The 12,488-nt window shown below is 41.0% G+C and overlaps 1 protein-coding gene across 2 annotated transcripts in view; it reads left to right on the top strand.

Moving 5' to 3' along the window:
- Positions 1 to 12,488, top strand: part of vldlr (very low density lipoprotein receptor) — a 50,551-nt gene that overhangs the window by 21,333 nt on the left and 16,730 nt on the right. For both annotated transcript variants that reach the window (XM_074617056.1, XM_074617057.1), the window contains exons 5-11: positions 706 to 914; positions 3,947 to 4,109; positions 4,669 to 4,791; positions 6,247 to 6,369; positions 7,650 to 7,769; positions 9,738 to 9,863; positions 12,311 to 12,482. In XM_074617056.1, coding sequence (XP_074473157.1) covers positions 706 to 914; positions 3,947 to 4,109; positions 4,669 to 4,791; positions 6,247 to 6,369; positions 7,650 to 7,769; positions 9,738 to 9,863; positions 12,311 to 12,482 — 1,036 coding nt within the window. The remainder of the gene's footprint in view (positions 1 to 705; positions 915 to 3,946; positions 4,110 to 4,668; positions 4,792 to 6,246; positions 6,370 to 7,649; positions 7,770 to 9,737; positions 9,864 to 12,310; positions 12,483 to 12,488) is intronic.

Below are 12,488 nucleotides of genomic sequence, written 5' to 3'. Positions count from 1 at the left end.
TAATTGTTATCTTGTTTAACAATAAAGGTCTGTAGCAGGATGCTTTACTGCAGGGTCGTGTGATGCATGTTTTTAGGCAGTGACCTTTAACCCCCCCATACCTCTTAAAGTCAGCTGCTACGGGCCCATAACATCAAACTCTTGCGACCAGCCTCATCCGTTCTCTCATCCTCCAGTCATGTACGACTCCCACTCCCTCCCACTAACACTAGGGTTGTGTTTTTATTAAGGGAGGCAGGGAAGTGCAAACATGGTACCATCATGTTCTCAATATGTCAGTGTAGCAGTAAAGCTATTTTCACACTGCCGAAAGTATGGGGACACCCGGAAACCATGGGTATTTTGAAAGGTTCCCTGTGGAGTTGCTGTTTTTCTATGAGTGGTTCCCTCTTTCGTTTATTCCATGCATGTGCACAAGGACACACATGCACGTGGGTGACAGTCCTGCCAATGCTTTCACGCTATTCTATTAATCAATAATTTACAGACAGATAAAAATGTTATAGTGGATGAATTAGTCGTGTAAATTGTAACCTGTATTAAATACAAGGTTCTAGATACTAGGAACATTTCTGATAGTCAGATAAACAATTGGACTAAAATTATCTTGTAAAACGGCTTTTTGTGTATTTTGTTTTGTTTTTTTAGCGAGTGAGCTATTACAGCACTCTCACATTCACTTCCTCTCCCTCTAACCGCCTCCAGGTAACATCACCTGCGCTCCAAATGAGTTTACGTGCGCCAGCGGCCGCTGCATCTCCCGCAACTTTGTGTGCAACGGCGAGGACGACTGTGGCGACGGCTCCGACGAGGTGGAGTGCGCGCCTTCCTCCTGCGGCCCCAGCGAGTTCCAGTGTGGAAACTCGTCGTGCATCCCGGCCAGCTGGGTGTGTGATGACGACGTTGACTGCCAGGTAAGAGGATTTTAGATATTACTAGTTGTGGACAAAAATGATTAAAAGAGTTTACATTTTTGCACCATCAGAAGATGGTGACAGAAGCAGGAATTTGTCCAGTCATTTGTACATTTCATGGATAATGTTTCTTATGAATCGTCGCCATGCCTTTTTATTTCAGTCATGCAGTTATTAATGCAGCAGACAAGCCTCGTTGGATGGTTGACAATAACAACTGATTACACTAGAATGGCATAGCAAGAAGATGTGGGACTGAATGTCCTGAGCGTGGAAGGGAGCACAAGTCCACTCCTCTTCTGTATACTTTATATTAGACATGGATTGCTGCAATTCAAAGCACTGCACCGCTCCAAATTACAACTTCCCAAGATGTTCTCATCAGTAAACCTGGCCTGTGACCAGTGTGGTCCCCTTGAAACAGAAGCCTTACATACTGAACATATCGCTGTTTTACTTGCTGGATTTTCCACTATGAGACATTGCCAAATGGATGCACTAGCACCTCACTGTTTGCTATCGTCACGTGACAAACTACCTGCAATAAGTTCTTCTTTGCTGCTCTAAAACAGTAGTTGCCAGTGGCAGCCATGATACATCCAGGGTGACTTTATACAGGCAGCACACACAAACACACTCCCTATTTATTTTCTAAGTAGATTCGGCCTCACTATAATTAACTGTCCGGTATGATAGCCATAGGCACATGCACACATACCAGTTCTGCAAGTTCAAGTTTTCACAACACCCTGTGGTTATTGATCTGCCTTACACACACACACACACACACATACTTTGACACTCCCAACACGTTTTCACACACGGCAGGACAAGTTCCACTGAGTCTGCAGTTTACCTGTTAATTGGCTGTGTGGTTATCACTGTGATGGCCTCGCAGGGAAAATGAAAAAAAAAAAACGGACGGCAGCGCTCACACCCACAAACATGTAAAACGCTGTGTTCAATGGGAAGGTCATTGTTATTCACTCTCGTGCTCGCTTACACCCCGCCAGTCCGGCCTCATTGTTAACGGTGCTGGAGCTTCAGACACACACACAAACGCACACACGTTATCACACTCATTAATCTGCTCCCACATGAGTCAGTGACTCTGTGAGATGATGAAAGTGTGAGAAACTCCTCCCGCTGCTCCTCTTGATCCCATTCCGTCTGATTGCCCAGTTTTGATTCAAATTAAAGTGGTAATCATCTGCGAGATCGGAGTCCTAAAAGCTCTATCTGTCATTTTTGCCCTGCACATCTCCCAGATCACCTGTCTGTTAATTCTCTGTTAATGATGTTGGCTCTCTCCTTCGGTGGCTGATATCTGAGCAAAGCCTGGAAAACTCTTGAAATGTGTGTGATATTCAAATGTAAAGTCCTTGAATAGAACATGGACTCTGACAAGACTGCCTTCGATCAGGGCAAAGAGAGCAAGCCTCCTAACACCCCCCCATTGGACATTTTTAATTATTTCACCAAACTACATACTATAACACAGCAGATCCACTTCCCGGTCAACTTGGCTTACTTGTTGTCTTCTTGTATGCATGTGGATTTCTTAGCTTGTGTGTATGCTAGAGAAATAGGGGCGGTAGGAAGTAGGTATCTCGGTGGGTAGAGTTAGCAGGTCGTCCTTTAACCAGAAGGTTGGCGGTTTGATTCCCAGCACCTACTGTCTGCATGTTGAAAAGTTCGTGAACTGAATCCCAAGTTGCTCCCTGGGCGCTTCACAGCAGCCCACTGCTCCTAAATGCTTTGGATGAGTTAAATGCAGAGGTCAAATTTCATATGTTCCTGTATGTATTGTGGAAGTCAATTGATTAAAATATTTAATCGCATGCTTGTCAAGTATTTAATACTCTTATCAACATGGGAGTGGGTAAATATGCTTTCTGTAATTTCATGCAAATGTATGTAAATATTTATTATTGGAACTCGATTAACAGCACAAGTGTGCCGACTTGACTATGACTTGCCCCAAACTGCATGCGATTATCATAAAGTGGGCATGTCTGTAAAGGGGAGACTCGTGGGTACCCATAGAACCCATTTTCATTCACATATCTTGAGGTCAAGGGACCCCTTTGACAATGGCCATGCCAGTTTTTCCTCGCCAAAATTTAGTGTAACTTTGGAGCGTTATTTAGCATATGATGCCAGTATCTTCACTCTAGCTGTAAAACTGAGCCCACTACAACCTAAAAAATTGCAAGTTGTGAAGAAATTAGTGGAGTTAAAATGAATTTGCGTTTGAATGCTTATTCGCTTTCTTGCCAAGAGACGAGCAGATCAATACCACTTTTCACATGTGTACTGTAAATATGTACTTACAGCCAGCGGCCGGTTAACTTAGCTGAGCATAAAGATTGGAAACTGCTAGCCTGGCTCTGTCCAAAGGTAATAAAGTCTGCCTGCCAGCCCCTCTAAAGCTCAGTGTAGTGACTCCGGGAAGTCACTGTGCCTGGTAAAGTAAAAATAACCTGGACTGAAAAATGAGCCCTACTCTGAACCGGTGTGTTAATGTTCTGTCCCACACATTTCTATTCAGTCAGAGGGCCATACCAGGTCAAAACATCATCAAAAAATGCTCTTAGTTTTCATTCTAACTGGTCTTTAAAAGTCTTGTTAAGTAAAATGACAGGCCCCCTGCCAGGAAATGGCTTCAAGGGGAGCAAGTGTTGATAACAACAAGTGAACAGCAAATGGAAAAGCTTTCATAACTGAATGTCTGCTAAAACACAGTGGAGCTAACATTCATTAACATGATTATATTACCTTTAAAGTGACAAACAGACAATTTTATTGCCATTCTGTTGTTATTGCAACAGCTTTGGTTTACTTCCTGTCTGCTACTGCACTAACAAATATTGTAGCTGGGAATACAAAGGGGCCCATTTTTAATGTTAAGTTGTCAGGTTTGGTCTATAGCATCCGTTTCCCCATCCAAACCTGTAAATCTCATAGCGCTAACTCTTAACTGTAGTTTTTCAGCCGAGGCATGATCAAATTCTCGTCTCTGTCCCGTGCAGGACCAATCTGATGAGTCTCCGTCTCGTTGCGGCCGTCACCCGACGCCGCCTGCCAAGTGTTCGTCCAGTGAGATGCAGTGCCGCTCCGGAGAGTGCATACACAAGAAGTGGAGGTGTGACGGAGACCCTGACTGCAAGGACGGCAGCGACGAGGCCAACTGTCGTATGTACACACCAGCTGTCATCAACACATTAAAAATGGAGCGTTTTAAAATCATAAATTTATTTTTTATTACCACAGTTTTTAAACTGTATGTGTTGGTCTTCCTTTAAGGGATAATATTTAAGATTGCCAAGATAAGTGAATGAGTCAATGATGAATATGTTTGTCTGAGATGAGTTTGGGAGTTTAGGGATGTGACGTGGACTTGAAATCAAAAGATACATAGAATTGACATAAATAAAAGCAAATTAAATTCTATATCCTCTAAGGCAAGCAAGTTTCCAGTATTATACAGTGTACATAATTTGTTATAAATCAGATTAAACATGTAAAAATACAAAAGTTTGTCCTCAAGGAAAAGATCAGTATTGGCGGTTGAATTTAAGTGGGTTTTATTCAGAAATGTTTGATTTGTTATCCGAATCAGAAATACTTTATTGATCAATTACAGTCACTATTATATAAACATAAAGAGCTGTAAGAAAATAGAAATAAAAGAGTAAGTAACATGTAAATTATGTATAATCATGTGTAACTCAGGTGTGTGTGTTCTTGGCAGCTGTACGCACTTGTTTAGCGGACCAGTTCAAATGTGACGATGGAACCTGCATCGTGGGCAGCAGACAGTGTAACGGCCTCAGAGACTGCGCTGACGGATCAGACGAAGTCAACTGCAAAAACAGTATGTGCTCTGTGTATGTGTGCGTCTTTACAAATGACTGTTTTTAATTATCCAGAGGGCTTTGTCAGGTGAAGACGGAGTGTACTTTCAGCTCAATCTGTTTGGTTGAATTAAAAAAAAAAAAAAAAAACTCTCCGTCTTAAAATTAATGTGTTTATTTACAATACTGGCACCAGTACGATACTGGTGGTATGGAGTTTGCTGGACAAGTCTTTCCATCAGTCTACTGTAGTTCTACCCAAGAGAGCAAGGTCACAGATAGAGGCGTGTTTGGCTCTTCTGAGCTATCTAGTCTAAGAATGCAGAATCAGACAGTCTGCACCCATGCTGGGCAGAGTAGGTCAGTTAACCATGACAATGCAGAAATTGATATATTTAAAAGTAATGTTTCTACCATTGTTATTTTTCTTATTTTTTTTTGTCTGTGGATCTGTTTCTATTTTTACTTTCCGCCTCAGGCTGTCCTGAAGCTGATCCTGTGTTAGTGTAGATGCTGTGGGCATATAAATGGTCTTTACGCATTTTCCATGTGTTTTTGCAAAGAAAAAAACACATCACGATCCACCTCAGGTTGTGCTCAGGTACAAAAGCGAGAGTGTTGGTTTACTGTGCGTGCTGTGATGTGTTTAGAAGGCCTTTTGTCAACAATCCAATGTGGTATTGTTTTTTTTTGTGTGCTCATCTAGAAGAAAATGCATCAAACAACCACTCCTGGTTTTATCTTGTTTCCAAGACTTTCTGTTCTTGCTCCGGTAGCATAAATCTTGGCCTTGAAACAGACTTTAAAGAGTGACAAGTTTCTGCAGATTCTTCACTGCTGAAAGAGTTGTCACTGTTCACTGCTCAAAACCCAGTGAGGTTTTTCTTGCTTAAAATATCTTGTTTTCCTCACACATTCAAGCCTGTGGATCTCCTGCTGGCTCGCGTTCTGAAGTTTATATGAAGTTGAAAGTTTTGACGCTGTAATGAAAGTGTCAACCTTAAAGGAATAGTTGGATTTTTTGGGAAATTGCAAAAAACAAATGATTTCTTTGAGTGAGATGAGAACATCAATATTGCGCTCATGTCTTTGTATTAAAGGGATACTTTGCTGATTTTCAGCCAGCTCTGTGCCATCTCAGTGTGGGCAGATGAACAGTGTTTGGCTTTCCTCTGTGTTGCCAGCGCCTGGAGCTCCCCACTCATTTGCCAGCAGAGGTCCGCCAGGTGACGCGAAACGGGCGCTAGCGGCAAAGGGGGGGTTTGGGCGCCATTCGTCTGCACACACTGCGATGACACAAAGCCGGTTGAAACTTGGCAAAGTACGGCAATAGATCCGGGAGGCGCTTAGTTTAGCGTAAAGACTGGACTCAGGGGGGAAAAGCTTTTCATGAAATTTTTTTTTTTTCAAAAGAAGGTCTTGTGTAAGCAGTTACTGCCCTTGATGTGTCAAACACTTTGTGTGTCTCTCCACAGTGACTCAGTGTAACGGACCAGAGAAGTTCAAGTGTCGCAGCGGGGAGTGTATCGAGATGAGCAAAGTATGCAACAAGGCCCGAGACTGTCCCGACTGGAGCGATGAACCCATCAAGGAATGCAGTGAGTAAAAAAAGAAAAGCTTTTTTAAAAAGCTAGTTGATTCTTATCTAAAGCTCAGAAACACTCTACATTGAAGCAGGATTTTTGGCGTTGGTGAGGTAACTTCAGGGTTAAGCCTGGGTTTTCCGTCCTACGTCGGTGGTTCACTTCTTACCAGGTAGATCGCCATGGTAACTGATGGTGAACACATGACCTGTTCCGGAGCAACCCTCCCAACTGAGTGGCAGAACAAATGAAGATTGATCAACATGTTTGATTTTTGTATATTATTATTATATTTGCACTAGAATCTGTGTAAATATGAATGATCTTGTAGTTTGAGCTGTGATCAACCTACAGTGTGTTTGCCTACTGTAATCTGCAAATGTCACTTGTTAAAGTCTTGTAGTGTTCCCCCAGCTTGCAGCTCTAAATGTCAGCGACTTGGAACTGTTTGAACTAGATATATTTGAGCTTGAGTTCCCAGAATGCTCATTCTGTACATTGATGTGATACACCAAAGCAAAGAAAGGTCCAACGTTTAGATTTCTCTGGACAGTCCGCTCTGTCACTGTTCAGGAGACAAATTGCTTTTCAGTAAGTTCAGATGTCTTTTCCTGTCGGCAGGAAAGTGTCCTACCTGAAAGAAGAGTTTAATTTGGGCAAACAGGGTAAAACTACATTACTTTCCTGTCTGTTGCACATTGATTTAATCTGATATGTGGATTTTTATATTTTTTACATAAAATTCCAACTCGTACAGCTTTAATGCATTTCAGCGTGTGAGAACGAATCGTGCTTCTAAATAATTCTCTTTCATGGATCAAAGAGCTCGGCCAAAAGTGATTATGCTCTCCACTATCAGAATACTGAACGACCGAGTTTGAGTTGTACTACGCCTCAATCGGAGAAAAAGATTCGCACATCATATAAATGATAAATTTAATGGATCAAATAACTCAAAAACTGAAAATTGTTTTATTTTCAAGTTTAATGTTGTTCAGATGGTGATGAGCTGAATAATCCTGTTTCAAGAATGAACCGGACATACGTACGTGATATCTCAGGAACGCCAGGAAATCTTCAAATTTCGCACTAAGTCCACTTGGACCCAGTGATGAACTGATTAGGTTTTGGTGGTCAAAGGTCAAGGTCACTGTGACCTCACAAGGCACATTTTTGGCCATAACTCAAGAATGAATTCATATCCTTATGACAATTGCATTGTGAGATGTGTCTCAGACATTAGAAGTGCGTACTTCAACTCTTCAACAAAGCCCTGTTTCCTTCATGTGCTTCAGATCTAAACGAGTGTCTCCTGAACAACGGCGGCTGCTCTCACATCTGCAAAGACATGGTGATTGGCTTCGAGTGTGGCTGCACACCTGGACTTCAGCTCATAGACCACAAGACCTGCGGAGGTAGGTCACCTTTACATTGCGTTGTTGTTGTTTGAATGGTAACTTTAAAGGGTATTTTTCAACCTGGATCCTATTTTCACATGTTTTTGTGTCTAACTGACTAAAAGAGACAACCATTTCTGAAATTGGTTCAGTATTGAGGGAGAGCGCTGTAGACGGCAGGAGTTCACAAGCAGCATTGTAAATCCTATCGGGCAAGCTGGGACCGTCATTTACATCCACTAAAAGTGCTTGTTTTTGCCATGGCAGGCTCGCTGATTGTTACTATAAGAATCTGACATTATAGAAAGTGTCTCGCTCAAGGAGAAGTCTTGTTCTGAAATCTGAGGAGATGCCATGCTGCCTGAACACAAATACATATGTATATACAAATACATCCATGGTGGAAATGTGAGTGCCAGAAAGCATAGCTCAGTGTTATCTAAAAGATTTTTAATGGCATGGCTGAATATTTAGATGATTCCAACATTGTGAATGAGGCCATTGAGGAATTTATTTGAGCCAGAGTTTACAGATATTCAGATTTCACAACAAGACTTCTTCTTGAGCGGAACTTGAACACAATAACAAACAGACCGGATCAAGAGAAAGGTAAGAAAAAGTTTTTATTTCTGTAGGGTCTTTTCCATAATATTGTCAGACACTTATAATAACAATCTGAGCCTGTCAGTGGCAAAAACAAGCAAGTTTAGTGGACGTAACGTTACATTAACGCTGCTCACTTGCCCTCGCAGCTCGTTTAATGGCTGCTGGTTATAGCATTATGATGTTATTTTCCAGAGCGTCAGTACTGGCATTACAGGAAAATCAAAAAGCATCTAAGAGCAGCATGTAAGCCAAATCCAATAATTATAATTACTCTAAAACATAATAATCTAAATTTGATTATATGATATTCATGTGTTTTTGATGTTCCTCAAATGTAAAACTTTTGTTTCCTTGCTTTGGACAAACAATTTGTGGACTGTGAAAACAAGATGGTTTTTTTTGAGTGCTCTCAACCTCTCGTGAAATGTTCTTTTATCTAACAGAAGAGCAACAATAAGAAAACATCCCAGAAATCAATGGGTACCAACAAAAGAAGAAAAAAATCATGTATACGAAAAAAAAATAAGAGAATTTGTTTGTCGTGTCTTGCATGAGGCCCTTTGTTGTTCACTGACATGCATTTAGTTCTTGGCAGCCATAAACCTCAGCGGTTTGAAAAGTAGATCAGACAGAACCGTCAGCTTTAAACATCACAAGCACTCAAAATGAATCCCAAATCACAATGTCCTTGTCAGGTTATTGTCCTGTAAGGTTTGAAAAGAAAACCTTTACACTGGAGTGACTGAGTCTGTAGATGTGTTGCTATTTCTGTCTTTCTTAGAAATCACTAATCCAACAGGTTGGGTCATACATACCGTAGGCTGGTACATGCTCTTATTGTGCACGTCTGGCCTCTGAAGGGTTCAGCGTGTAATGTGATTGGCTGTGTTATTTTTTTTTAAGTAGAAATCCTATTGGTTCTGTTCAGGAGGCACTGATCTGACAGTTTTTTTATTGAGCCAATCTTGGCCTCAAGCACAGCTTTGGATATTGGGAAATGGGTATAATCCCATCTGGAATGAATCCCACTGGTTGCACAGGCGCTTAATCTGCTCCCAGGTATAAAATAACCACCTGGAAACATCTGTATAGTTGCGTTTAATTCTGATGAGAGCAGCTTGTTGCTAAAGAGCGTTCTGGGAAAACATCAACAGCAGTTATAGTGGGGTATAATTTTTGGTGTATCCTAAGCACACATCAGTTCAGGAATCATGGGAATGTCTTAGAAAAGTCATTGTTTTCAAAAAAGCTTTTCAATAGTTTTGCAGCAGAGCCATGTGAATCGTCTGATTGCCCAAATTGAAGCATTCAGCAGACTTGATTAAAGTAAACATGTCAGATACCAGCTGTATTCCCTCTGTTTTCTCCCTCGGTGTGCAGACATCAATGAGTGCCTGAACCCCGGCATCTGCAGTCAGATCTGCATCAACCTGAAGGGCGGATACAAGTGCGAATGCCACAACAGCTACCAGATGGACCCGACCACCGGAGTCTGCAAGGCTGTCGGTGAGTCAACAGCTTGGAATACCCAGAAATATCAGTGGTGGAGAATTACACCAAATGTTTACTGCTTTTCTCTCCGTTTGTCTCAGGCTTTTTTGACTTGATTTCGGATCAAGAAAACTCAAAATAGAGTACAATTATATAGTACAAAAATATAGTTTTTAAATGTCTTTAGAAGCACCGCAGTGAACCACACCAGGCTACAGTCAGGCTGTTTGGCTTGACTGAAACTGTATTGGAGACAAAAATGCTGTTGCATTGTAATGAGTTATACTGAGAGGGGTTTCCAATGTTTTTTCCACCGATTTATCAATGTAGGTAGACAAAATATAAAATGGTTTCCAACAAAAACTCAACATCGTGACTTGGGCTGTTGTATTGGACTGCTGGTTTTTTTGCTTGATTCACTAAGCTGGCTGCTGAATGTATGATGCAGCTTCCCTGTCACGAACAAGTCCTGGAAAATGACCCGATATACCAAAATGTCCTGGAAAACGATGTGTTGTCAGAATAGTACTGTTAATTTACTGTCTGGCAGTGCCCTTTCACAGGGATCACAAGCTCGTAAAGTCTATTTTTGTCTGTGGTCAGAGATGAAGTAAAGTTTAAATTGTGGGTCATCTTTCAGCTCAATACTCATCTTGAGCCACTGGACTCATTGTGAGCATAGACCGACCTGATGTATGACCCTTAAATAACACTTTAGATAACACTCAAATAACACACTGACGGATGAATTCACAAAGAATGGATTGCGGCCACTGATAGCACCATGAATTGAGCATCACTTTCAACCTCTATCTGCCCCGTCTTTAGGTCTGATTCACTAAAGATATTGCGCTAATGATATTGCAGTGCAGTAAAGTTTTGCAACCGAGTGCAATTTGCCTTTTTTTGCGGAGCGAGAGGAAAGAAATAATTTGTTAACCTTATTTTTTATTTTTTTTCTTATTTTTTTCCTTCATGTATCATAAAAGTGACATGTAGGGGAGCTTTACATTTATTTTTCATGACACAACTGTCATTGCATCCTGACACTGCATCCCAGAATAAATGAGTTTGAGCAGAGCATCACGATGTCTTCGCCTGGCTACAATCACTGCTGGGCGTGGGCGTGACACACATATATACTACCAAAGCTCTGGAGATTGTCTGAATTGGACTGTTTTTGCAGTGAGGCTCATTTGCATTGAAAGGGGCCAATTTTGTGCCAAATGTTTGCATATTACCTCATTTAAATATGTGCAAGTAGCACAGGAGCACAGAGATGCTATTTGCTTGGCAGCTCAGTTAGGGGTGCATTACACGGTTTCTTTTTGTCTTATTTGTGCAGGTTTTTAGCGGCTGCACAAGGTGCGCAATCCTTTTTGTGAATTTGCCCCATTGCGTTTCTTTGTTGTAAAAAATGTAGATACAGTATGTATTTCTTGAAGGAGACCTGCATAGGCAAAATCATTAGCATTTTATGTAAAAATAAGAATTTGAGTAATGGAGAAAAATGCACATTGGTGTGGTAGACATATCCTTTTTTTGAAATATTTTTTTAACCCACCCGACAGGTTGAGAACCACCGGCCTCATACACACTGAAGTCAGTATTTAACCTGAGGATTAATAGTTTAAATCTTAAATGTGGCCAAGTACATGAGTAAAGTGAACAACAGTCACTCACTGAGAGCTGGCTGAGTGAAAACAAAAGATGCCAGAAGAAGTTGTAGAAATGAAACTCAAATATCTTCATGTGGTTATCATTAAATGATAAACTGTAAGATATCACCAGAAAGGCTCTGGAGTTGTCCTGCCGACGGAGATGCGGATGTCATCCTCTAGTCTGGAGATCACATGCTGTTTGATTGTTTCTGCAGTAAAAAGACTTTATTGTGTTGTGTTGCCTGTTGACAAAGACATCACTGTATCCTTCAGCCTGATGGTTGTTGCAATGATTTGTCATCCGATCCTATAAACTCATATTTATATTATAATTCCTCTTCTATCACACCACAGTAATCCTCATCTTCTTCAAAAATGTCACAAACTCAAACAGATTCTGGGTGACATGAAAGAAAAGAAAGAGCCCACACACTTCAACAACACATTTAAACATTTGATTCAATTAGAGCTGTAAAGATTAATTAAGTTAGTGGTCAACTACTATTAAATTAATCAAAAACTATTTTGTTTAGTCATTTTTTTAAGTAAAAAGTCAGATTCTAGCTTCTTAAATGTGAATATTTTTTACACTTTATAGACCAAACAATTAATCAAGAATATAAACAACTATAGTTGTAGTTGCAGCCCTACATTCAATCAGAGATTCATCATGTCTAAAAGGTGTGAACGTCTCCAGCATCAGCAAGTGGAACAGATCCGGAGGTACATTTTGAAGACATGAGTTGTCCGATTGACCTTCTCTGTGTGTCTCTTATTTAACCATGTCTTCCCTCTCCTCAGGTAAGGAGCCGTGCCTGATCTTCACTAACCGCCGTGACATCCGTCGCCTGGGTCTGGAGAGGAAGGAGTACACTCAGATTGTGGAGCAGCAGAGGAACACAGTGGCTCTGGATGCAGACTTTGACCAGCAGATGATCTTCTGGGCTGACCTGAGCCAGAAATCCATTTATAGGTAGAT

This window comes from Sebastes fasciatus, chromosome 19, assembly GCF_043250625.1.
Source record: "Sebastes fasciatus isolate fSebFas1 chromosome 19, fSebFas1.pri, whole genome shotgun sequence".
NCBI lineage: Eukaryota > Metazoa > Chordata > Actinopteri > Perciformes > Sebastidae > Sebastes > Sebastes fasciatus.
The sequence above is the reverse complement of the archived record's forward strand: the minus strand, read 5'-3'. Positions and strand labels throughout refer to the sequence as shown.